Below are 27,812 nucleotides of genomic sequence, written 5' to 3'. Positions count from 1 at the left end.
TGGTAGGTGTTGTTTTGGACACATGAGATTATGTAGAAACAAAAGCTGATTCTAATGGTACTGGAGGCTGTAAAAAAATCAGAGGGGTATACGGTGATATGGGGGTTAGAAGGATTTTTTCAACATTTGGCTGGGCAGCCTCAAGCCAAATGTTGGACATTAGGCACAAGTCCCTCCCGCAAGCAGGAGGGTGCTTGCGCCCCGCGAGCACAGGGAGGGACTTGTGTTAAGTTTGGCTACACCCGGGGAGTCCTTTGACAAGGATATCTCGAGGAATCCTCGTGGATTCCCCGTAGTGCCCCTGCGCGAGGTTGGACCAGTGGCTGCTGGTCCACACTTTCATGTGATCTCCACCAAGTGGATCGCAGGGGCACCTCGTGATGGCCCCGAGGATTCCACGGATATTTACAGATGTGTACCTGTGGAATTCACGTGGCCACGTAGGCAGGCCTTAAAAATTCAGCAGGAGCACAGCCTGGTAAAAATTATCACCAGTGGGACTCAAACTCTCAATCAGCGCAGGGAGTTCAGATGAGAGGGAGAACCACACCACTCACACCACCCACAAATGAGTGTGGTTTTCTCCGCAGCCACACCCAGTGGTTTTCCAGCAGAACTTGCGCGGCCCCCGGAAAACTTGTGCGGCCCCCTGAATTTTCATGGGCGGACATCACTGGGGTAATACAGTCAAAGCTGTCTAAGGGCATACCAGCCTAAGGGCATAAACTGTCTAAGTGCATACCCAGGAGCTTCTCCCCAGGTTGGTGCGCGCCAAATTAAGGGGCATACTGCATACCAAAATTGGGGAACCATACCTCTGAAAGGGCATACTTGGCATAGATTCTCTCAGGGCCTCAGTCACTGGACTGCTTGAGAAATGAAAAAAATCCACATGTCAATCAAAGACCTACATAAGGGCACAATTAACATTGATTCTCTCAGGGCCTCAGTCACTCGCTGCTTGATCAGGGCCTCAGTCACTAGACTTCTTGATCAGGGCCTCAGTCAACTGCTTGAGAAACAAAGAAAAATCACGATGTCAGTCAAAGAAGTCAACACCAGCTTTTTTCAGCTTCTAAAGCACAATGGACCGCTTTATCTGACTTTAATTGGAAACACCGCACACCTCCATATCGCTGAAAAACAACCTAGCCTTGATGATGCGACAGAAGAGAACAAAGAGCTGGAACTTCATTTACTCAAGGCTCATTTCAAGAAAATGAAAGAAGATTATAAACTGAAACAAGCGAAATTAATCAAGAAGATGAATCAAAATCAAGCTCTTTCCGCGGAGGAAGAAGAATGGCTTGATGGCCAAGGAAATCTTATTGACGAACAGTTGTTGATTGAGAAAATCAAAGCTCTTTCCAACAAATCAACCCTAGCTCTCACGAATGACGATGCAAGAAGCTTGAAGCATATTTTTGAATTTGTCTCAGAATCAGGCGGAAAGACTAGCCAAACAAACAACACAAACGATAAGAAGAAAATAACATCCAATGGTCCTGTTGCGAATGTAAAGAAGACTTCTGATCCACTGGCAAAGGATACAAAGCAGACGCTTTCCAATACTCTGACCGTGAATGAAAAGAAAAAAAAACCTACCAATGATCCTAAAGCAAACAACTCAAAATCAAAGTTTGCCACCTTTGCTCAGAAGATTGAAGTTCTTGACTGGTACCACAGGAACGGAAGGAACCAAAGAAACACAGCCAGACATTTTTCTGCTGTTTATCCCAATCTCAGCATCAAGCAGCCTTTGTTATCAAAATGGCTGAAATCTGAAGCGGATATTTGATCAAAAGCAAGCCAGAGTTCTCACTCTTCAACAAAGAAAATCCGTCAGCTGAGCTATCCAAACATTGAAGCGGCTTTGTCTGAATGGATGACGCAAGCAATCCATTGCAACATGTCAATTACTGGCAATATAATCAAAGCAAAATAGCGAGATTTTGCGCGGCTTGCTGGCATACCAACAGAAGATTGGCTAAATTTGAGCAGCGGATGGCTTGATTCCTTCAAGAAACGACACCAAATGAAATCTTACCAAAAACACGGTGAAGCTGCTTCAGTGGACCCTACTCCTGTTGAATTGGAGGTGGAGCGTGTCCAAAGAATAACACAGGAGTATGATTTGAAAGACATATTCAATATGGATGAAACTGGCCTTTTCTATTCATGCGTTGTTCTCTTCAATCAAGCTCCAGATGATTCCCAACTAAAATTTCACAATCATTAGCATGCCTCCTGATAACGGTCTAGCATTCAGTAAAAAACATGGTGTGAAAGGAAACAAGACTTGTATGACGCTGGCACTAACTTGCAATGCCAACGGAAGCAAGAAGTTGCCTGTTCTTTTTATTGGAAAATACAAGCAACCTCGTTGTTTCAAAAAGAAACAAGCGCGCAAGTATGGTTACGAGTACTACAACAATGGAAATGTGTGGATGAATGCCGAGATCTTTCAAGATTGGCTCATGTCCTGGAACTCTCAGTTGCAATCTCAAAAACAATTGGTGCTATTGCTTCTTGATAATTTTTGCGGACACGCGGTGCCGGAAGGAGGTGTTTCAAACATCAGAGTTGAATTCTTTGCAGCCAATCTTACTAGCCATGTTCAACCACTCGATGCTGGGATAATCAGGTGCTTGAAATCACATTATTGGAAGAAGGCAATTGCACAATCAATCACCATATTCACCAAAGACAATCAGATGAGTGCTAGCCAGATTTTCAATGTCAACCAATTGGTTGCAATGAAGATGGCCCAGAAAGCTTGGGACAATGTTTTGCAAGCAACGATTTCTAACTGTTGGGCATCAACTAAAGTTGTAGCGAGTCAAGAATTGACAGGCTGTTCCAAAACAGTTGAAAACACACCAGGGGAGATATGTTCCCACTCCCCAGGGAGTGCCAGAGCTGAATTTGATGTGAGTTTTGGTCGGATGTGAGCCTGATGTATATCAGTAACTCATCCCTAAATGAATTGAAGTGGATGTAGAAGTGAGTCAAAAGTCAGTCAGAATTGATTTGGGAGTCAACACAATGTTGTGTAGAATTCTTTTGTTTTCTAGGTACAACTAGAGGAAAAAATATTATGAAATGATATTTTACCCAAGTCCAACTCATAAATTGCTCCTGTTTGATGATGTCGAAGGATAGGAAAGCAAATTGCCATTCTTGAATGTAATTCCTGTAAAAAAAAACGGACTTACTTCGCGCACTGCAAAAAACACTTTGCGCACTGTGGGCGACCAATCCGCGACGTCGCGACGCAGTGCGCGCCCTCCGTCAAACACTTCGCGCACTGTGGATTCCCCCAAAAAAAATAAACGGATTTTTGCCAGTTTTTATTTGATGAATCAATAGATAGGGTTCTCATTACCCCACAAAAAATTTCTGGAGGTGTTTCTGGCTCTTAGTCTAATGTAAGAAATTATTGATTAATTAAACCAAAAAATAATGAATGCATGGCCTTTGGGGGTCTAAAAACTGTCCCCCGTAACCTGAGAAGCTTATTGCACCTCCAACTTTGTTGCTTCTCCTAAGACCATGGATCCTCTCGCCGCCGCAATGGCTTCCGCACCCAACACCAAGGAAGATCCTCCGCCTATTGATGCTCTCAACTTGTCAATGGATTCCGTACCACCAAACAACAGAGAAGATTCTCTACCCGAAGACGCTAGATCTAGATCCGAGCAAACTCCAGTCGAAGAAGAACACCATCCGCCAATTCCAGCACCCCCAGCACAAAGCTATACCTCAAAAGACGCTTGCTTCGAGAGCATCCAGATCTGGGCTAAGGAGAATGGCTATGCAATTGTGACAGCCCGATCCTATCCTGTCAATGGCGTAGACCGGGTGATTTATCAATGCGATCGATCTGGTAAATATCGGCCTCATCGAAAAGCTTTGACTGACATGACCGACACTCCGGACAAAACCAAAGGAAACAAAGATAATCTAGAAATCGAAAAGAAAAGAAATGAAGACCCTAGCGCTCCAAGAATGAAAGACAGCAGCAACAAGACCCGCAAGACAAACTGCCCATTTGGACTTGTCTTAACACACGACCCAATCACCAATAATTGGGACTTGGATATCAAAAATCCTGACCATAATCACGCCCCATCCGAACACCCTTCTGCCCATGTTGTTCACCAAAGATTCACAGCCGATCAGAAGGAACAAATGATATTGCTTCGTTCTGCCGGTGTTATGCCGATCAAAGTGAAAAACACACTGATGAAAATGGGCCCGACTCCTCTCCTTGCGCCATTGAAGGCCATTCACAACTTTAACTATAAAGAAGGAAGAATGGAGCTTGAACGATCACCACCGATGATCCGCGTGATTGAAGCCCTCAGATCAAAAGGTTTTAAATACCAAATCAAATCTTCAGTAGACATCAAGACTGGCTCGGATTGCTCATCTGCATTATTCTTTGCGCTTCCGGAATCGTTAGAACTCGCCAAGAAACATCACTTTTGCATTCAGATTGACGCTACCTACAAGACTAATCGCTACAAGATGCCACTCTTGCACATTGGTGGGGTCAACTCGTGCAATCACTCTTTCACATTTGCTTTTTGCTTCATCTCAAAGGAGCAAGACAGCGATTTTACGTGGGCTTTACAACAGCTGAAACTGGCCCTTCAACCTCACATTCCTTCTGTTATTCTCACCGACAAGGAGCAAGCGTTGATGAACGCTATTGAAACTGTCTTTCCGAGCGCTCGAAATCTCTTATGTCAGTGGCACATGGGCAAAAAACTTATACGCGCAATGCCGTCCGATCCTTGGTGATGAAGACTACGGAACATTCCGACAGGCGTGGAACTACCTGGTGGTCTCTAAATCTCCAGAAATTTATCAGAAAAACTACGCTAAGCTCGCATCGACTTGTACGCCCGACATTATGGAATATCTCGCCGAAAACTGGATCCCTTTGAAGGATCGATTTGTCAAGTATCTCATTGGAGATGTTCTGCATTTCAACAACGTCACCACCTCCCGAATCGAGAGCCTTCATGCTGCTGTCAAGCGCTTCCTCAAAGGAGCAAAATCCTTGATGCACACTACTATCTCCGACATGGATGATGCGGTCAAACATCAGCTTCACAAAATGAGGATTGAATGTGCGACACAACAGCAAGTGCACATCAATAACCTTCCTCGAGTTCTCGGTCGCTTAGGTGGTAAGATCTCTCACCATGCCCTCAGAGCAGCTCATTGTCTACTAGTCTCGGACAAATCGCCCGAGTGCAAAGATGCTATGTGTGAAACTCCAATGGGAATCCCCTGTGCACACCAGATGCGAAAGCTAGACGAGGATGGTTTCTATGTTGGGATTGATCATTTTCACCCGCAATGGCACCTTCCTGAAAAACTTGCAAGTTCCTCCTTTTGTTTGCTTTGAATTACAAGTTTTCTTATCCTTTTCCTGTTTGTGTTGCACAGGAAGTGATCCCCGAGGAAGTGAAAGAGACATTTCCAACTGACGAAGAGCACGAAAAAACCTTTCTTTCCGAGATCTTCGAGAGGTTTCAGAAGCTCTCAACTCATGAACAGCCCAGGTACATTCGCGAGTTCGCTCAGTTACTCGACCAGACTCATGTCCTGTCTCCTTTTGGGGAGCCTATTGAACAACCACACAAAGGACGACCAAAAGGTGCTCTGAACAAGCCTAAAGACCAATCACAGAAGTCGACCAAACGAGATCCGTCGGCATGGGAGTATCAAGTCCCCAAGAGAAAAGTTGGACGACCTCCCAAGCAGAAACCCCTTGAGCCTACCCAGAAGCGACGGCGAGGACGACCTCGCAAGGATGAAACCGATGTGAAAAAGCGCAAAACAACAAAAACTGCAAAGGTATGAATGTTTGGATTGCTTGCTTGATTGTAACCTGTTTTTTACTCACATAGTTCGCCATATTGTACATCATTCAATATCCAAACAGTCAACCGTTTTGCAGTCAGAAAGCGAGAGCGCCTCATCTTTGATTTCGGAAGGAAGCGAAAGCAACAGCGAAAGCAATGAACTCCCAGCTGACCCCTTGAAGATAGTGACTGTGAGCGTGAATGATCGATCAAGTCTCAATGAAGACTGATTGTTGTTTTTTCAAATCAAATCACAGAGGTCGGGTCGGGTTGTTCAACCAACCAATCAGAATTGCGAGACAGGTTTGAAGTCAAAAGAAGAAGCCAAAAATGACATCAACAATGGAAAGGATGAGATTCCGATGTCGGAAGAGAGCGATGACGATGAAGATACCAATGAATGGATGAAATTTAATCAAGTAAGAATTCACTTGATCAAACTCAAACCGATAATGCCCATTTTCTGATTGCAATCATGTTGAAAGGCACATCCTCATTATACTGCGGTGGTTGGCCAATTCAGATCCAGCATTTCGAAAATCTTTGATGTTGATGGTGATGGGCACTGCGGTTTTAGAGCTGCAGCGGTAAGCATTGGCCTAGACGAAGGTTCTTGGAAGGATGTTTGTCGGGCAATGGTTAAGGAAATGGATAATCAACCGGTTTACAAGAACAAGAAATACACTTCAGTAATCTCCGATTCTGTTCCATTCAAACGATTACAATTGAATCTCAACTACTTCCGTACACCGGCTCAATCAACACAGTTTTGGATGAATTTCCCTCGACATGGCGATCTTCTTGCAGATGCGTATCAACGCCCGGTGATTTACCTTTCAAACTTAATCGTTGCGACTTTCCTGCCCTTGTCACATGCGCCGACCAACAACCCACCAATCTTTATTGTCTATCTCGAAGGGAAGTATCACTTCAATGCTTTCCAGTTTGAAGGAAGCATTTATCCTGCTCCCAAAATACATCCCCACTGGTTTAAACAAAGAAGCAATACCGCCAAAGAATGGGAGGCAATAATACAATTAAATCGAGATGAATGGGACCACTGATTTCCTAACGACCCATCCGCCTTGCAAGTTGTTATAGATTTAGAGTAGTCTATTTACATATCCAAATGCTTGATTTATTTGATTCTACAAGAAAAAATACATGTTTTATTTCCACTCCTGTTCTGTCTAATTTAAGAAGACTTTTTCATTTTATCTTTGACTGCTCAGTGAATTAAAGTGAGCCTTGGCTGAGTAAAATACAATGAAATACTATCTTATTATTGTCCTCTGTGAATTTATTTGGAGTTTTTTGAAGCTTCTCTGTATGCTTAAAAATTCCACCAATAAAATGAACAAGTACAGTCACTTGGGGACCTGGAATCCATATTCCCACGAGTAAGAAAATCCAAATAATTTAGTGAATCATGATACATATGAATTCAAACTTTTTAGAATTTTTTGGCCACTTTGTGCAAGAATAAGGCTTTCAAAAATTAGAAAGTTCACCACTTACTGGCGCATTTTGGCATATCTTGGGAAAAAGTTACTGGTTTTTGAAAGCCTTGTCCTTGTACAAAGTGGCCAAAAAGTTCCAAAACTTTTAAATACATATTTAATATGATTCACTAAATTATTTGTATTTTTTGGCCTGTGGGAATATGAATTCCAGGTCCCCAAATGGCTGTACTTGTTTTTTTCATTGGTGGGATTTTTAAGCATACAAGGAAGCTTCAAAAAACTCCAAATAAATTAACAGAGGACAATAATAAGCTTGTCTATTGATTGGTCAAAAAATAATTTGAAAAAGTTGCGCCCTTCACGCGCAGTGCGCGAAGTGTTTGCAAACTTCGCGCACTGCACAGTGCGCGAAGAGCTTTTCGCAGTGCGCGAAGTAAGTCCGTTAAAGTAAAAGTTAACTTGGTATTATTGGTGTAATGTTGCAGTAAAATTAGTGAAAGCCATTTTCTTGGAAATGCTGTAATTAATTTGAATTTGGCTAAAAAAAATGGTGATAAACTATTGTATTGGGGTGAAAGTCTGAGGTAAGTCAAGGTTAGATTGCAGTGCCACCCCAGTTTGGCCACAAATCCTGGCCTCTTCACAAAAATGATTGTGTGATTTTTTTTTTTTTTTTTTTTTTGCTTTTCAAAATCCACATCTGCACATGCAAGTGAGCTTTTTTGCACTTTGCTAATAGTCACCCTAATGTACGCGCGTACATTGAGGTGGAAATATCACAGGACGGGCCTTTCACAGCCACATGAAAAGTAAAAACTTTGTGTTGAGACACCAATTGTCCCCCTGATGTACGCGAGTACATGAGGGGGACAATATGACATACTGCGCCTTTCACATCCCCATGAAAAGGACACACTGGTCATGGAGCCAAGAAAGGCCTATATTTTAGATGAGTTCTCTGGTCCTTGAGACATACATACACCTCAATGACCGGCCATCTGACTGGTCATTGAGGTGTACATATGCCTCAATGACTACCTCCATGACCGGTCAGAGCTTGATGCCGGTCATTGAGGTATGTACCTTGATGACCGGTCAGATATGACCCGCCATGTGACCGGCCATCAAGCTATGTACCTCAATGACCGTTTGGCCGGTCCTTGAGACATACATACACCTCAATGACCAGCCATCTGACCGGTCATCAAGGTGTACATATGCCTTGATGACTACCTCCATGACCAGTCATCAAGGTATGTACCTTGATGACCGGTCAGATATGACCAGCCATGTGACCGGCCATCAAGCTATGTACCTCAATGACCGGTTGGCTGGTCCTTGAGACATGCATACACCTCGATGACCGGCCATCTGACCGGTCATTGAGGTGTACATATGTGTGAGCCCGAGGTATTAGGGTTTTTTGGGGAATTGGGGATAACGGAAAACTACAGACAAGCTACCAGAATTTCCAGACCTATTTCCAAGGTCTAATATCCTTTCACAGGGTAACTTTAAAGATGTTTTTGGGATTAGGCTTTGCGCAGGTGTGAGGTGGTTTGATTTCAAGTTTTGAAGAAGGCAATGATACAAAGATTTTGCCACGGCACAAGGAAAGGAGCTTCCTGGTGGCTACAAGGACTTATTTATAATCTAACAACAAGAAAAGAAATTTCCAGAAATGACTACAAAGCAATGAGGATCATGAAAGACGGAAAGAAAAGGAAAAGATAAAGAAATTCCTCAAACAAGAACGGCATGTTTCTTGAATGTTCATTGCCAAGAATGTCTTTGATGATCCTGGGAAACTTAAACAGAATAAAGTTCAGTCATCTGTTTGTTGCAAAACATGCCTGACCTATTAAGTTTTCTTTTCCTTGGGGTCCTGGGATTGACGCCATTGTGAGAGGTAATGCTGCAAAAAATGCTGGTAATAAGATGGTATATGGTCTTCAAAGACCCAAGTGTCTTCTCCTGGAGTTGTATTGCACCAACGTAATAAGAAATCAAACTTACCTTTTTGTGTCTTACCTTTCACTTGGCGCGCATCCAAAATCTGGAATAATTTTGTCCAATCCACTATGCGACCTGAATCATATTACATAATATGTATTTTTGACTCCTTCTAAAACTCCACAACCAGCAACCTGACTTGGAGGGTGATATTTCGCCAGAAGAGATACATTGAAGACCAGGTGCAACTTGGGGTACTCACGTGCAATGTCCAATCTGACCGCATTCTTGCCACCATCTCAATGAATTTGAAAGGCCAAATATATTGGTAATCCAGCTTTGCATTGAGCCATTCATGGGTTTGAATAAACTTCCGAAGAAGTAAGACCAGATCACCAGGTTGATATTGAGTAGAAGGTTTCTTGTGTGCGTCATTGTAAAGAGCTTGTCAACGTTTGGCTTGAGTTAAACATTCCTGGTTTTTCTGACAAGCTATCATCTTGCTTGATTTTTCAGTTTTTTTTTTGCCGTTGTATTCTCCCTGCTTCAACTTGACAACAAGAAGTAGTATTACTGCACACAGTCCTTGCCTTATGGGGTGCAAGCCAAATCAAAGTTCAAAATCTTGAACTTGGATAAAAAAAAATCATTGGATAATATCAAAATCAAAATTTTGTCAGCAGAATGAAAGTGATGATGGTTCACTGGAAGGATTATAATTCCATCAGAGAGGAGAAAAAAAAGAAGGAAAAGAGAGAGAAAAGAAACAAGAGAAAACTCACCTGGAACAGCAGAATGAAATTGATGATGGTTATGGAAGGATGAGAAAAGAGCCTTCCATTTCTGCTGCTCCAGGTTACTACAAAGAAGAAATGTCACAGACTGTGATATGTACATGAAAGGTTTGAAGCAGAGCAGGAGAAATTAAACAGGAGAAAAGAAACAGAAGACCACACAACTTCAACAAACAACACTGCTCCCAGCCAGACCTAGGAATTGGCTCACAAGATAAAGATGTTTTAGTATGCAAGGCCCTCCCTCTGTTCAGGTTAACCAGCCAAATGCTGCACACCCGCATGGAGGCTGGGACTTGTGTTAAAGTTGCCGCTTGGCCAACCCCAAGCTCTGGGCCAATGGGATCATTACCAATCATTAACATCAGCAAATATCTGGTGTGTACCAGCCAGTGTACCATTGCCAAGGGCCAATAACCATTCTAGTCTTGAGGGGACCCCCCATCAAGGAGAGGAAGTTTCCCTCCTTGATGGTTGGTCTGCAAACTGGTCATTGAGGGAGAGAGACGTGATACCTGTATTGATCATATTTTCCTTTCTTGATGAATGGTTTGTAGACTTACCATTGAGGAGGGAAACTTCTCTCCTCAATGGCCAGCATCTTTAGTGGTGTGGTGATTTATATAGGCAGGCGTGGTAGAATGTCCACCCGGAGATAGTGTGGGCAGGACTGCACAGAGCGGCTGAGCGCAGAGTACATTCTGGTGACATAAGCACTGAGGATGATGTCAGAAAGCACACTAAGAAAGCTTACAGAAAGTCACGCACAGATGGAATGCACGGATCACAGATCACGGATTTTGGATTGGATAGTCAGATCGGAGCAGAAAGACAGGGCTGGACTGTGGCGGACTACACTCATGGACTGGTAGCAGCAGTGCGTCAGCAGGTGAGCCACATCAGCCAAAGCGGGTTCCACCAGTGAGTGGAACTGGGGCGGAGGCGGTGGCGAGAGACTGACTGATGGGGGCTAGACAGAGGGCGTGGGAGAGGAGCGGAGTCTGGGAAAATGACGTGCGGGAAAGTGGGCGGAGCTGATAGACTAGTGTGGGAAAGTGTTGGATCTGTGGGATCAGGTGGGAATGGCTAATTGCGTGGAGGGAAGGAAGGGGGTGGAGGTTCATGGGTTCTCTTCTTCTCTTTTCTTTTCAATCTATCAATCTTATGTGAGACCCCCCTTGAGGCCTCACAAGCAGGGATTACATAATCCACTCGTCAGACTCTTAGACTCGGAATCCCCGCGCCCTCCTAGCTCAGCAGAGAGAAGCTAACCTCTCTCCTGGGCTAGGTGAGCATTTTTCCTTCTTCCTTATCTTCAGTTGTATTAGAGAGAGAAGCTAACCTCTCTCCTGGGCTAGCTCTTGCAATATAAGTGGTTCCTAGAAAAGTCTCTCCTTGGCTTCAAGCCAACGTGCCAACCCTGATAAGCGCCCAGTGAAGAGTCCCAGAGCGGACTCTTACACTTTTTTTTTCTTGACACCACTTTTCATGGATCCCTTGACCTCGTCTTCCGCTACAAGCAACTCGGCTTCGACCTCGTCCTCGTCTTCGTCACCTCCCAAATCTTCCATCGACCTCGATCCCTCCTTAAACCCCAATAAACCAGCGCGAGTAATCATCGAACTCCAAATCGAGGGACGCTATTTCAGAGCTCTTATTGACACGGGATCCGAAATTGATCTTATTTCAGATCGGGAAGTCGATGAATCTTTTCTTGAATGTCGCCCCCTTGCTAGGCCGAGTCAAATCAGGTTAGCGCTTGGGGATGGAACAGCGAGACCCCTCTCAATTCTTCACTTCGTTGCTACATCTTTACGGACAATCCAACCGGTCCGGGTCTTCGATGACGTTTCCCTGCGGGTTGGCCCGGTCCTCGGCGATTTTGATCTCATTCTAGGCACGCCGTTCCTGCATCGACATGGCCTGCAAGTTTCGGTCAAAGACCAGTCTATATTTTGTTCCAGATCCGGTCTGTCTTTCCCGGATTATCGCGCAGCTTCATTGGAACCCGCCGCGGTAGACGCCATCACAGATCAGTATCCGTGCGAGGCATCAGAGAAGCAGATTCTTCAAGAATTCGCCGACCTCTTTCCAGAAGACATACCAGCAGTAACGGAGGATTTGGATGAATCTGGCCCGACGAACGGACCTTCCTTTCCTGCGAAAATTCAGGATGCGGCTTCACGAACCCGCCACAAGATTATCTTAACCGATCCTGCCGCCGTCATTAATGAATGTCAGTTCCCCTATCCGCCCAAGCATCTCGCGGCGTGGAGGGTACTGCTCGACCAGCACATCAAAGCAGGACGGATCCGGCGCTCGACCAGCCAATACGCGTCCCCGAGCTTGATCATTCCTAAGAAAGACCCGACAGCCTTACCACGATGGGTATGCGATTACCGCAAACTCAACAGCCTCACGGTCCGCGACCGGTCTCCTCTACCTAACGTCGACGAACTGGTCCGATTGGTAGCTTCCGGAAAGGTTTTTTCCATTCTTGATCAGACCAACGCGTTTTTTCAAACACGCATGCGCGAGGAGGACATACCACTAACGGCAGTAAAAACCCCATGGGGACTCATGGAGTGGGTTGTCATTCCGATGGGTCTCACTAATGCCCCGGCAACCCACCAGGCTCGACTCGAAGAAGCTCTTGGCGACCTCATCAACAATATTTGTGTCGTCTATCTTGATGACATTGTCATTTTCTCCAACTCATTCGCGGAACACGAACAACACGTTCGCAAGGTTCTCCACAAGCTCCGGGCTGCTAATTTGTATTGTAGCCCCAAAAAGACCAAACTATTCCGCACCCGAGTCAAGTTCTTGGGCCATTGGATCTCAGCAGATGGTATCGAGGCGGACGATGAAAAGGTCGCGGATATCAAGACTTGGCCCTCCCCGCAATCAGCGAAGGGAGTCAAACGTTTCCTCGGTACAGTCCAGTGGATGAAAAAGTTCATCTGGGGACTGCAACGATATGTGGGTACACTCACACCTCTCACGAGCTCGAAACTAGACACTAAAGGATTCAAGTGGGGACCTCGAGAGGAGGCAGCATTCCAGAACATTAAGCGGATCATGACGACCCTCCCATGCCTCAAGAACGTCGACTATGAGTCAGACGATCCTCTCTGGCTTTTCACGGATGCTAGCGGGTCGGGACTTGGCGCGGCGCTGTTCCAAGGAAAGGATTGGAAGCAGTTGTCCCCCATTGCGTACGAATCCCACCAGATGACGCCGGCGGAACGTAACTATCCGGTACACGAACAAGAACTTCTCGCGGTCGTTCATGCATTACAGAAATGGCGAATGTTATTACTGGGGATGAAGATCAACGTCATGTCAGACCACCACTCTCTCGTACATCTTCCACGCCAACGATCTCTTAGTAAGCGACAAGCGCGTTGGTCAGAGCTCCTTGCGGATTTCGACCTGAACTTTAACTATATCCGAGGCGAGGACAATTCCGTCGCGGACGCTCTCTCCAGGAAGGATCTCCCAGAGGATGAACCGTTAGAACAGGAGATCGCCTGTGTGGCCGCGTTGACAGAGATTGGTTTGTCTATTTCCCCCACCTTGAAACACTCTATCTTGACTGGTTATGCCCACGACCAGTTCTGCATTGCCTTACGCGATGCCCTACCTCTTCGCACAGACTGCGTGGAAGAAGATGGGCTGCTATTTATTGATGGCCGCCTCGTCATTCCCGCAAATTTTGAGCTCCGGAGAAAGCTGATCAACGAGGCTCACCACCGATTGGGCCATCTGGGATTTCTCAAGACTACACACGAACTTCGCCGCGATTTTTTTTGGCCACGGATGTCAACGGACATTCAACAACTCCTCGAACGATGTGAGACTTGCCAACGCACTAAAGCACCTACCACGGCCCCTGCGGGCAAGATGTTGACGCCATCCTTCCCTCGACAACCTTTGATGGACATCGCCATCGACTTTGTTGGCCCTCTCAAGAAAGCGACCCATTATGATATGATTCTGACCTGTACATGCCGACTGTCAGGTTTTGTCCAAATTATTCCGGTCCTCCAGACAGACACTGCTGAAAAGACCGCCAGCCGGTTCTTCAACGGCTGGATCGCTCGTTTTGGGCCACCCTCGTCAATAATCAGCAACCGCAACAAAGCCTGGACTTCTCGTTTCTGGAAGGCTCTCATGTCTAGGCTCAACATTGGTTTCCATATGACAACCTCGTTTCATCCTCAAGCAGACGGACGCAGCGAACGATCAAACAAGACCATTGGACAGGTCTTACGTGCTTTTATCTCGAAACGGTGTGGAACTACTCTTTGGGGGAATAGAGCTTAGAGAGGGATGAGTGCGTGAAAAGCTGCCTCTCAGGTTGGGAGAGTAATATGGGACAAGAATAAGAGTATGGACTCTTAAAGAAAAGTGTGGCTGATGAAGTATTGAGAATAGTGCTTTCTAGACGAAATCAAGGGGGAAAATATACTGTAAAATATGTGGTAAAATAGGCTATGTAATTCTTATTCTGTGACCAGGGATGCAAAGTGACAATCTGATGGGGGACAAACAGAATGGGCCAAAAGACTCTACATTTATAGTGAGGGGACAACAGGTGGTTCTGAGACGAAGAGAAAGATGGGAACAGGGTACAAAAAGCCTCCAACAAGGTGACAAGGCAACAAAACAACAAGGCATCTACTACATGGCTTGGGATGACATAAGAGGAAAACAATAACCATGGCGCATCAGCCGCCATGCATCTGAGAAAGAGTTACGCCTTGCTGGAATATAGAGGAGTTAATTCTAGTGAACACTCAGGGTCCTTCCTAATAGTCTGGCTCTGTTTGATGGTGGACTTTCTCCCACTTTGAACCTGATTTTGTACATATTTTATTACCCATTGTGGAGGGCCATCCATGAAAGTGAATACTGAGAAGTTGAGGCGCCTTGTAGAGATGTTTCTAGGCTATTATGAAGTGTCTGTGGGCGTGGATTACATGTACCAGAGTGATTTCTAGAGGGCGTTTGGCGGTGATTCCTTCCTGGTGAGTGTCTGAGTGATGTAATAAGGTTTTGATTAGGCTCACCACATCCACCCCCAAATTAGATGATGTCCCCATCATCCAACCTTGAGTGAGGTGTGACGAAGAATAGAAAAAGAAAATAGGGCAAGGCAAAAGAAGGCTGTGACGTGGCAAGTTTGATTGGTTTTTGTGCAGATTTTTTTGTATGTTTGATTTTCCTTCTAGCGTAAAAAATTTGAGATGAGTTTGAAGAATAGAAAAGCTATGAACAAGTGAGGCAGAAATAAGATTTGGTTGATTTATATTCCTTTAGTGATTTTTATGCTGTTTTTCTTATTTGATTTTATAGTAATTTTCCAGGAAATAATGTGACGATGAAAAGGTATATCTAGATGAAGAAATAAAGGAAAAATGTAACAAGAATTTTTAGTGGAAATGGGTGGAGAAACCACCCCCAAATTGGTGTGATCCTTGCGGCGTAGCTATCCTTAGTTTCGTCTCCAGGGCTGTTTATGTCATCCGCGCTAGAAGTTCCAGACCTTGGCGCTCCTCCTTCGTCGTTGCTCGCGCTTCCAATAGCAATCCGTCGGCTTTCGCGCCATCAAGAGCTCCAATAGCTTTATTAGCTCCCTCCCGACTTGTGAACACAACCAGCGCAAATAACTCCATCCCAGATCCGACGTGTGGCGTAAAAGACTCTCTTATAGCTCCATGCTCTTTCAAGGCTTCCGTGATGTCTGCGGCGGACGTTCCCGGCGCGATATTAAAGAGGTAGATGGGCCAGAAATGTGCTAAGGAGGTTTCTGCTGACTGATTTGCAGGGACTTTAGAATGTTCACTCATTTTGAAGGTGCTGTATTGAGTTGATCACGAAAATGTTTATCCAAATAGGTTGGCGAGATGTAAGTGTGTCGTGGTAAGAAAGCTCTCGCGGAAAGGGGGAAAGAAACTGGGGAGTGCGCTGGTCGGTCAAACCCCTCAAACAACAAGCACCACGCAATTCGTCTCCGGTCTAGCTTCTAGATGGTATTGTGCGCCGCGTTGTTAGCAAGGCCACCTTTGAACTGAAGATGGTGCTACCGCTATCGCCTCAAGAACCATTTCCAGTCCCAGTTGTGCAAGCTATGCTTGTTGTTTTCGTTTTTGGACCGGCCTAGGCCGGAAACTTGTCTTGTACGTTTGTTGATTCGAGTTTGGCCCGGCCTAGGCCGGAAACTTGCTTTCTTTAATTTATACCGATGTTATTGTTACTGACCCGCCAAGAGCTCGAAGTTGGCGTGGTCGCAGAGATGTAGGCCAAGGATCATGTTACTAGCTAGACAGAAGCTTGTAGTCCGGCGTGGTCGCAGAGATCTAAGCCGATGGTCTTGTTCCCACTAGACAAAAGTTCGAAGTCCTCAGATCCTTCCGAGCAAAAGGAGAGCACCCAAAGCTATATAAAGGGGATTGAAATGATGGCAAAATCCAATCCACTAACTCCTCATTACTATCATTCCTTGCTAAGCCAACACAACCACTTCGCCTCTTTCTCCTGTTGACCATGTCTTTTATTCCTGAATCGCCTATTGATGGTGCCTGGGATCCAAACTCCCAAACAAACGCGCGCAGCGGTTACGGCGAAACCAATACTCCCTTATCTTTAGTAAATAATTATCCCCTTGGTTCACAAAATTATCCTATCTTAATCCACTCCGACGACGAAGATTTCATCGCTGGAGTACATGTAGCAGCCTCCTATGTCACTAATTGGGTTGTTGAACTCCCGCAACTTCATGTTTTTCGGCAACGCCTCCGCCTCCTTGTCGCCAGAACGCAATTCCAACACAATCAACCGACTAGAAGAGCTCGTCGAAATGGCCGTGCCCGCGGCAGTCGTCCGGTGGTCCTGGAATTCCGCCATGTTGAGCGCGAACTTGAGGCGCTGATAAATGGTAGCTTTGAGATTCAAATGGCCTACTAAGTAAGCCCCTAATTTTTTTATTTTTCACTGAAATTTACTCCTTTATTTTACTAATTTATGCTTCCTATCGGCAACACCAGTCCCCCACTTCTTTTTCTTTTTTTTTTTTTTTTTTTTTTTTTTTTTTTTTTAAATCTTTAAAGCCCTTATAGATCTAACTGTCTGAAATGTGAATAGCCATAGAAAATTTAATCTTTCCCAAAAAAAGGCAATGAAGCCAGAATAAAATCAGAGTTTTCTTGAATGGAACAGCTTCACATGCGGCGCCGCATACCTGCGCTTGAGTTCTTGACCGTCGAGTTCTTCTAAAGTATATGAGCCACTTTTTTCTTGTGATTTTATGCGGTACGGCCCATTCCAGCGGTTTTCGAAGAGCTTTCCCCACTGACTTTCTAGGGATTTATTGTACACAAGAACTAGGGATCCCGGCGTAAGCGGTCCTCTGTCTGGTTTCTTTTGATTCCAATATTCGACAGAATTTTCCCTGGAGTCCTTCATGTTCTTGTAGGCTTCTTGCAAAATTGATTCTCTCCTCTCCAGTTGGCGAACTCTGGCAAAGAGAAGGTCTGCGGTTGATTTTACTGACTCCCAATCAGTCCCTAAGAAAGTTTCCAGTTCAAGGTCAATTGGTAAAACCGCCGGTTGGCCAAACATGAGTTCATAAGGCGTATAACCAGTGGTTCTCTTCGTAGAAACTCTATCCGCAAAAAGGACAAGAGGTAAGTAGCTGCGCCATTTCTTTCCGTCCGTCCCAGCCAGTTTAACCAAGGTATCTTTAATGGGCTGATGACCTCTTTCTACCATCCCGTTTGCTTCCGGATAATATGGCGTAGTGACTTTTACAATGGATCCTTTCTGCTTTAAGCAATCCTGAAGTTCCTTCCCAAATTCCGCCCCGCCGTCGACTACAACTGTGTGAGGTGCGCCATATCTGAAAATCCATTCGTCCGTAAACCACTGCGCAATCTTTTCAGCTTTAAGAGTTTCCAATCCCACAGCTTCAACCCATCCGGAGAGATCATCTCTTGCAATCACTAGATATTTCCACTTTCCCGCTTTAATATGTACTGTATCCATACTGACGCGCCCAAAAATGGTAGATTTCCCTGTTGCGTGCTTATGTTCCAAAGGTTTCAAGGGGCTTCTCTTCTGACAGGCGTCGCAGGACTGGACCCAACTCTTGACTTTTCTTTTCATGTGCGGCCACCAAAACCTAAGCTTAGTCCGTTTGTAAGTTTCTTCCACTCCTCTATGGCCAAGTTGTTCGTGAAGCGCCTCCAGAATGTGTTCCTGGTATTTTGGATTGCTGATAACTAGTTGCGGGAAAGGTTTATTTCTCTTTTTAAGTTTGCCGTCAGAGACCATGAAGCCGGCAGATTTATGCTTTATTACTTTCCAATCCGCGTCAGAGGTATCTGTTGGCCTATTTAGAGTGAGCAAATATTCTTGAAGCTTGCCCCAAATTCCTTCTTGCTGAAATTGACCGCGCTCCACCCCCAAATTTAAAGTGTTAACTTCTTTGACGCCAAAACCAGGATGAGGCTTAATCCATTTCTCATCTTCGTCAAAACTGGGCTGCTCTCCTTCATCATCGTCTGGCGTGTAGAGACTGTAAAATGAAGATGTGTCTGGTGAGAGTCGAACTCACAACCTCAGCTATGCTGAGACACATACTAGAGTGCTGCCTTTACCAACTAGGCTACAGACGCTTGTGGCTGCCAGCTGGGTGGTTGGTTGGTAGTGCTCATGGGTCGATCCAACAGCCCTCCATACTGTGGTGATACATCATGGTAGCAGACTAACAGACAACTCAACACCCCCCCTTGCTACATGATGGGAAGTGGGGATTGACCCCAAGAGAGAGTGGGAATGAGGCCCGGGAAAGATGATCAGTGTAGGGATTGAACCCGTGATCTAGATGTAGGCTTATAGGGGTTTGTGTGGTCTTACAAGTAAGCATTCACAAATTCATCAAGTCTCTATTGTAAGCGAGTAGCGCTCAGGTAGCTCTGGGCTCATAACCTGTAGAGACTGTAAAATGAAGATGTGTCTGGTGAGAGTCGAACTCACAACCTCAGCTATGCTGAGACACATACTAGAGTGCTGCCTTTACCAACTAGGCTACAGACGCTTGTGGCTGCCAGCTGGGTGGTTGGTTGGTAGTGCTCATGGGTCGATCCAACAGCCCTCCATACTGTGGTGATACATCATGGTAGCAGACTAACAGACAACTCAACATGGCGGTCTTCTAGATAATCCGTCGGGCATAGTGAAAGTTTTCCCAGGGACGTGAACCAAATTATAAGAGAATAATTGAATAAAAGCCACCCAATGAGTCATGGGAGCATTTGGAAGATCAGGTGAGTTAATCATTTCTATAAGGCTTTTAGCGTCCACTAAGAGGTCGAATTGCTGGCCCCAAAGCTGAGTTTGTAATTTTTTTAGGATTTTTGCGACGCCACAGAGCTCCAGTTTTGATTGAGAATATCTGGATTCCACCGGCAAAAAAACCACGGATTCGTATAAGACTGGCCTGTCTTTCTGGTTATCTTCTTGAGTGAGTACTGCTCCTGCCGCAATGTAGCTAGAATCCACCGCTAATTTTATTTTTCCTGCTCCTTCAGAGTAGTCCAATTTTTTTAGAGTTATATCATAACCTACTATCCGTTTCAAAAGATCAAACGCATCCTGGCACTCCTTTTTCCAGTTCCATTCCGCGTCTTTTCTGGTCAATTTTCTAAGCGGTGCGGCAAGCTCTGAAAGTCCTTTAATAAACATCCTGACATAGACGCAGACTCCTAGAAAACCTCGAACTTCCGTTGCATTTTTTGGTACCGGCCATGTTTCAATTTTATTTAGCTGTTTTTTCGAAATTTTTCTGCCCTCCCTGCACACAACGTGACCCACAAGATCCAACGCGGGGACGCAGCAGGCAAATTTCTTTCCGGAAATTGTGAGTCCAGCTTCTTCTATTCTAAATAAGATCCGCTCCAGAGTGACGGCGTACTCCCAGATAAATTTCCTGATGCCAGGGTTTTCTGCCAAAGTTTCTTGATTGTAATCTGAAACAGGACCTTTTATACCGCCATCATCAATGAATATACCGACATTTTGAGGAATTTCGTCTTGTAGAATCCACATCATTTGCGCCTGGTATACGGCGACAGAATTGGTTGCTCCTTGTGGTAATCTGGTAAGCTGAAATCGTCCCAGAGGAGTTTCAAAGGTGGTTAATGGCCTAGATTCTAATGATAACTCTCTTTCATCGTAGCCCCCCATTATATCTCCCAGAACGTAGCAAGCTCTCCTGGTAAAAGATTCAATTAATTCTTCCGGTGAAGGCGGTATTCCAGAGTCCTTAATTGTTACTTTATTGAGTTTTTGTAAGTCGTGGACAATCCTGAGCCTTCCATCTTGTTTTTTGACGCAAAAGACCGGGCTAGAGTAAGAGGAATAAGACTGCTCATAAAGACCTGTTCGGATGCGCTCCCGTACTAACTCTATGAATTGATCTTTAATTGCGGCAGGAATTGGAATAGGTCGCTGCTGCCAAGGTTCGTGGGCGATGACGGGAATGATGTAAGGTTTCCCGTAAGTGTGTTTGAGAAGTCCTCTCTCTTCCTCCCAAAAAGCAAGTCCTCCCTGCCGCATTACAATGATATGTTTGAATAATTTAAGTTCTTCAGGTTTGAGCCACCCGGGTGGACCGAAATTAATGACTTTAAGGCGGTCTTCTGTGATTTTCCAAGTAGGGGTAAAATTAGGCGGGTGAGGAGTTAAAGGTGTTACATAAGGATCTCTAGATAAAGGAGGACTACATAAGGGTGAGTTTATGTTCTGCGGCATGAACTGATTTACTGGCTTGATTTTTTTTGACGTTGATTTATATTTTGCCGCAAACACTAACTTTTCTTCTACACTATATTTGGGCACCTTCCAATCACCTACTTCTGGAAGGTGCCAGAAGCTAAAAAATGACTCGAAGTTGTGGCGGAATTGACAGGAAAAGTGGTCTCGTATTTTTGGTTTGATGGGTTTAAAATTGGAACCAGGTAAGTCTGACCATTTTTATTTATTGAGAGGGATTCCACACCACTGTCCTTGAATTGAATAGTAGCTGAGACGTCTATCAACCATGGTTTTCCTAGTATAGGCTGTACCGCCGCAGAAGAGACCCAGAAATGCACTTCTTTCGTAATATTTCCTACTTTAACCGGTACATTTTCCGCAATTCCCAGAATGTCACTCTTGTGTCCGCCAATACCGCGCAGTTTCATAGGTTTTTGAGTAATTATAAGCCCCATTTTCCCCGCTAGATCCCTAGGTAAAAGATTAACTTGAGAACCGTTGTCTAAGAGCGCCTGAATTTGCTTCCCATTAATGGTGACAGCAACATATCCTAAGGGGCAAGCGTAATGCGCTGGACCGCTATCTTGCGCTTCCTCCTCTTCGTCTTCAGAGTTGACGTCGACAGCGTTGGTTGTCTTAGGTTGATCTATAGGAACTCTTTTAGGACTAATCTTCTTTTTGAATGCATCCACGGCGCCGTTAGATATGGCGAAAACTTCTCCAATGGTGAGTTGAATTTTCTCATTTAACATTTGTGAGACCAACTTTTCTTCCGTGTCGGGGAACTGCGTAGCTAATGGTCTTTCCACATAGGTTTTGCGGGCAGGTTTCTCCTTTGTTGGCGCGCTGGTAGAGTCCTGAGGCGTGAGGATTTTAACCTTCTTCGGTGCGGGGTTTTCTTTTCTTGAAGATGCAGGAAGAGGAACTGGGTCATAATCATCCTGTCGAGCAATCTCCAAGATCCTCTCGTCGTCGACGTCCATGAGCTCTTCCTTTGTGTTTCTGACTTTTTTTGCTTTCGAATTGTCTGACCCTTCAGGATATTCTGCACCACTTCTGGTTCTCTTTCCAATGTCGCAGTCAAAAGTGTCTTCCTCCGCATATTCAACCTCCTCAAGCTTTCCAAAAGAGGTCTGGACTTCTGGTGCGCTATCTTCCTTTTTTCCCGTATGCGTTCCTGGCGGTAGATTGATAACTCCCGCTGTTTGTCCTCTGCTTTGGTGATAAGTGTCAACTACGGTTTTAAAAGGCCTGGTTCTATCATAAGGTATTTGAGTTCCGTCTGGTAAAATAACATTGGTTCCTTCCTTCTTTACTAATCCGTTGATTTCGTCCAAGTTAACTTGATTGCACCTGTGGATGGTATGTCCAATCATGTGACAGTAATTACATTTATAGCTAGATGGGGACCGGTCTAGTTGGGCGGGTTTATAAGGAACGTGACTTGACAACACAAATGGAGACGGCTGCTTTTGTACATTCCAGCTAGAGAGGCTTTTAGTAAGTTGATCCATAGCATTATCTTTTGGTTGAGCTTTCTGCGCCGGTGGCTGAATTGTTTGAATTTCTTTCTGAATGTTTTCGTCGTTTAAAATAGCCATAGTCCTAAGTTCTCTATTAATATAGTCCAAGATAGTGTTATACGGCGGAAGAATGTGAGATCCATCCAAGGCCATTTCCATGTGGTTATCTCTTATGAGTTCGCGGTTTACGGCGATCCGGATAGGAAAAGATAAGCAATTTAGAACCGAGTGCCTGATTTCTTCCGCGCTAACCATGTGTCGACAGCGTACTAAGTAGGCTACTAAGTTTTCTAGCTGGATACTGAAATCCTGGAACTCCTTCTGGGTTTTGATTCCCTTCGCCATCGTGGTTGAAATAAGTTTGTCCAAATCATTCCTTGTGTACTGCAGAAGCGGAAGCATTTTTCCCCAACGTTGAACTAATTTAAGCTTGAGTTTTTCCCAGTCGTGTCTTTCCCGCTCCGCCATTTCCTGTACTTCTTTGATTAAAGATTCCCCTTCCAAGAAGAATATAATTTGTAGAGCAATATCAGATCCTTGGGCGCCATCCAATCTAGCCGCATATTCCAGGCGCTTAATAAAATCTCCAATGTCCATGTTTGTACCATCAAAGATAAGTCCTTTGGCGCCAGCTTTGATTTTAACTGGTTTCCTTCCAAATGGTTCTGGGTTATAGGCGGGGAGCTGAATGCTAGTTTGTAAGAAATGTGGCGTAATTTGAGCTGCTGCGCCTGATTGGCGAGTCTGGTTTACGTATTGCGGCGCAGGGCGGTATTGACTGTTTAAAAAGTTATTTCCTAGGAGTGGATCCAACGCTGCGCTTCCTGTGGTCAAAGGGCTAGTATTTCTCATTGGTCCAGGATTAAATGGCACTGAGGGCGCTTGATTTGATGAAAATGTAAGCCCGCTATTCACTATTGGCATAGCTCCGACGTTCCTCGGCGTAACTGACGATCCAGCGTTCCCCGGCGGAACCGACGATCCAACGTCCATCGGCGTAGGCGCTAATCCAACATTTGCTTGTCTAGTATTTCCTCCAAACGGCGGAATTTCCATATTAGATAAATGGAACCTAGGGTACGGTCCGGAGAAAGAGCTTCGTCTGCCGGCGTTAGGCATTTCTTGCGGTATTTCTACGGTTAAGTTTCTAGAGTCTACTAAGTTGATGATATAGTTATTTAAGGTAGAAAGACTTGGGTGCGTCGAGTTTAAAGGTATTTCAGAAGAATTCTAGGTCGGAATTTTGTTTGAAAAGATTTTAAACTAAGAGTAAGAGTAATTTTTCTACTAAGATCAATAGAATTTTTAGAGTAATTTTTAACTAATGTATTTATTTAGCCTAGAAATGACGAGACTATAAATCTAAAGATCTTCAGGCCACTGTTGGGACACCACTTGTGGAACTACTCTTTGGGGGAATAGAGCTTAGAGAGGGATGAGTGCGTGAAAAGCTGCCTCTCAGGTTGGGAGAGTAATATGGGACAAGAATAAGAGTATGGACTCTTAAAGAAAAGTGTGGCTGATGAAGTATTGAGAATAGTGCTTTCTAGACGAAATCAAGGGGGAAAATATACTGTAAAATATGTGGTAAAATAGGCTATGTAATTCTTATTCTGTGACCAGGGATGCAAAGTGACAATCTGATGGGGGACAAACAGAATGGGCCAAAAGACTCTACATTTATAGTGAGGGGACAACAGGTGGTTCTGAGACGAAGAGAAAGATGGGAACAGGGTACAAAAAGCCTCCAACAAGGTGACAAGGCAACAAAACAACAAGGCATCTACTACATGGCTTGGGATGACATAAGAGGAAAACAATAACCATGGCGCATCAGCCGCCATGCATCTGAGAAAGAGTTACGCCTTGCTGGAATATAGAGGAGTTAATTCTAGTGAACACTCAGGGTCCTTCCTAATAGTCTGGCTCTGTTTGATGGTGGACTTTCTCCCACTTTGAACCTGATTTTGTACATATTTTATTACCCATTGTGGAGGGCCATCCATGAAAGTGAATACTGAGAAGTTGAGGCGCCTTGTAGAGATGTTTCTAGGCTATTATGAAGTGTCTGTGGGCGTGGATTACATGTACCAGAGTGATTTCTAGAGGGCGTTTGGCGGTGATTCCTTCCTGGTGAGTGTCTGAGTGATGTAATAAGGTTTTGATTAGGCTCACCACAACGGCCGGGCAAATGGCTCGAGACTCTTCCTGCTGTCGAATACGCGCTGAACTCGGCTACCAACGTTGCCACGGGGTTTAGTCCCTTTGAGCTTTTGTATGGCCGTAGGCCGTCCCTCTTCCCCACCCGTCCTGCCCCACTTACAGATACTCTCCCCGATCTCCCGGCCCTCGATAAATGGTTGAAGCTACGAGAAGATGTCTGGGCGGAAGCACGGGACAATCTTTGTTCTAGTCGGATTCGACAGGCAGTTCAACATAACAAACATTGTACGGATCCCCCGCCTCTGTCCATCGGCACGCCTGTTCTTCTGAATTCTGCTGATTGGCGAGGAAAACACCAAGGAGGCGTCGACAAGTTGAAGGACCGATTTGAGGGTCCTTACATCATCACCAAACTTTTCAACAACGGTCAGAACATTGCTCTGGATCTTCCAAACGGCGACAGACGCCACCCGGTTTTCCACATCTCAAAGATCAAACGATTCCGACCAGCCTTGACTCACACTCTGGAGTCTCCTGTGAACACTGCCGATACTGTTCGACTGTCGCCTCTGTCTTATAGGGGGGGAGACTGTGAGACCCCCCTTGAGGCCTCACAAGCAGGGATTACATAATCCACTCGTCAGACTCTTAGACTCGGAATCCCCGCGCCCTCCTAGCTCAGCAGAGAGAAGCTAACCTCTCTCCTGGGCTAGGTGAGCATTTTTCCTTCTTCCTTATCTTCAGTTGTATTAGAGAGAGAAGCTAACCTCTCTCCTGGGCTAGCTCTTGCAATATAAGTGGTTCCTAGAAAAGTCTCTCCTTGGCTTCGAGCCAACGTGCCAACCCTGATAAGCGCCCAGTGAAGAGTCCCAGAGCGGACTCTTACATCTTACTACTCATATTTGTACTTACACTTACAGACATACTAGAGTATTAGAGGAGTTTCAAAGGACCTTATCTTTTGCTTACGGAGATTACTTGCGGAGTGCGGAGCTTTATTCACTTGCGGATTATTACACTATAGATCAGGCTTGTTGAGGAGCTCTGAAGGCTAGCGGATAACAGCAGTGCGGAGCTAAGACACCAATAATCACTCAGCCCGGACATACATATATTCTTGAAGAAGGCGGCTAGTGGACTTTTCTACCCACCAACCAGCCTTTATTCTCACAGCGGGTGTCGCACCCTTGCTTGGCCTTGGCTCAGCGCTAACTTAGGTAAGTCCCTCCTCCTTGGGGGAGCAAAATAGTACATGGGTCTCTGGACAAAATTCCTTCTAGTTTTCATTTCTGGACCACCAAAGCTGTCCCAATCTATGTGCTATTTCCATCTCCCCCCATCCCATTTCCTTGATCTACAATACCCTTTGTAATATCATTAGTTTTGGATTCTGTACAGTGCATAAAGATGGCCCTGTGGGACCCAGGTACAACACCAAATTTTTGCCAAATGCAGGCACCAGGGGCACCAGGTACCGCACCAGGCCCCAGCAGTACTTTGGGTGGGTAACAGCGGTACCCGCCACCAAAAAAAAAGGAAAAGGAAGTGATCTTCATTTAATTTGTGTGCCTACAAACCACTTCATACAAACTAACATGAATAAATACTTAAAAATAATGATAGATAGCAAAGATCAATTGTTATACTAATTGTTGTCAACTACTATCACTTTTTTTACCTTTCTTCCTAATCCTGTGATATTCCGGCTCCAACACCGCAGCTACCACATGCCCCTTCTTGACCACCATCTCTCCCCGCCTCGCCATTCGCCCTCCGAGATCGACCATCATCAGCTCGACCCCCTCGCCCGCCACAAATTCCGCCGGACAATGAGCAACAGCCGGCTCAAACGCGAGCGCTTCTCCGCCCACGACAAGGGCCCGGCGACCGTCCCAGACAATGATGTCTTTGATGATGATGACGACAATGAGGAGGAGGAGGAGCACGGGTATCTGCGCCCGAGCAATGCTCGCGCCATGGAGACCACCAGGTACCAGACGGATGGCGGCAGTGGTGGCGACAAGGCGGGGGCGGAGTTCTCAACAGCAGCCCAAGACGCGCCGGCCGAGCTTGTCGACACCCTCCAATTCACCTCGATTGTCTTGTCGATCCCGGGGAGCAGTCTGACGAGCCCGCCGGTGCACGATGGGTCGTCGAAATCGTGCTTTGGCCCGCAGATCTCACTGGTGGCTGCAGCCACTGCGGCGGCGACGGCCTTATTTCTTTTGTTTTCCTCTGGACTTTCTTGATGTTGAGGCTGAAAGGACGGTGAAGTGGATGTACAATTGGCTGGGGGATTTTTCTTTTTTTGGGTGCGGGCCGATGACATTGTAGACAGCAAGATACCCCCACCGGGGAGGTGTACAAGCTGGAAGATGTGGTTCCTTTGAGTGGAAAGAGGCCGTGAAGACTTGGTTGTTGGTGCTTGAGACTAGAGGTGGTTTTTTTTTATGTGTAATTTCACCTTTGGCATTGCACACTATGAATATCATGATATCTACCTACAAGCATTTTTGTATGCTTTGTGGTTTGTTTTTTCCAGTACTTGGTCCTACATTGCTAAGTTCTGTAGAGGATGTGGTAATCTTAACAACTAGGGACAATGAGTTGTGATGTGGGTTTGTGGGGTGGATGGGGTGCAACCATTTTTCAGGTTGATTCAATTAGGTAATGGGTATTGAAATTGATTTTTTTTATACATGTAAAGAGGAAAACTAATAAGTGGGTTGAAGGTTGAATGGGTGGTGTGTAGTTGTCCAAGCGCAGAAGTGGTAGCGGCCAGGGGTTGGATTGACCGGGATTCAAACACCGGGGTGAGAACTCCTTTTGGGACAGGTGGCAGTTCTGCAAGGGGGAAATACCAGTTATAATATTTCAAAGATGTAAGAAGCTATTACAACTGTTACGGGTGGTTTGAAATACCTGCCCCTCTATGATACTACACAAGAGCTATCAAAACAAATTTATTTATTGTTGTGGCAAACTGATGATAGAGAATGGTTTACAGCAGCCTTGAGTCAGATAATGGAAATGTGTCTTAAGGTAAGATATGTTTTATATGGTTTTATATGTTTGTGATATGAAAGCGGAGATAAACTGATACAAGACTTCTGATGAGAGAACTGATGTTATATGTGAACTATTCAAAGTTTCTTTGCCCTCTTCCTTAACCTTCAGTTAAGAGCAAAATTGGTTAAGATCACTTTGACTTGTTAA

General features: G+C 45.1%; 1 protein-coding gene across 1 annotated transcript; it reads left to right on the top strand.

Moving 5' to 3' along the window:
- Positions 1–1,036: 1,036 nt before the first annotated feature.
- On the top strand, positions 1,037–26,845 carry PtA15_10A101 (uncharacterized protein; the record flags this gene model as incomplete). Its single annotated transcript, XM_053160244.1, has 2 exons — positions 1,037–1,638; positions 26,317–26,845. The coding sequence occupies 2 exons, from the start codon at positions 1,037–1,039 to the stop codon at positions 26,843–26,845; spliced, it is 1,131 nt and encodes a 376-aa protein (XP_053024237.1).
- Between the last annotated feature and the right edge of the window lie 967 nt (positions 26,846–27,812).

This window comes from Puccinia triticina, chromosome 10A, assembly GCF_026914185.1.
Source record: "Puccinia triticina chromosome 10A, complete sequence".
Lineage (NCBI taxonomy): Eukaryota > Fungi > Basidiomycota > Pucciniomycetes > Pucciniales > Pucciniaceae > Puccinia > Puccinia triticina.
This window is presented reverse-complemented; position numbering and strand designations above follow the sequence as displayed.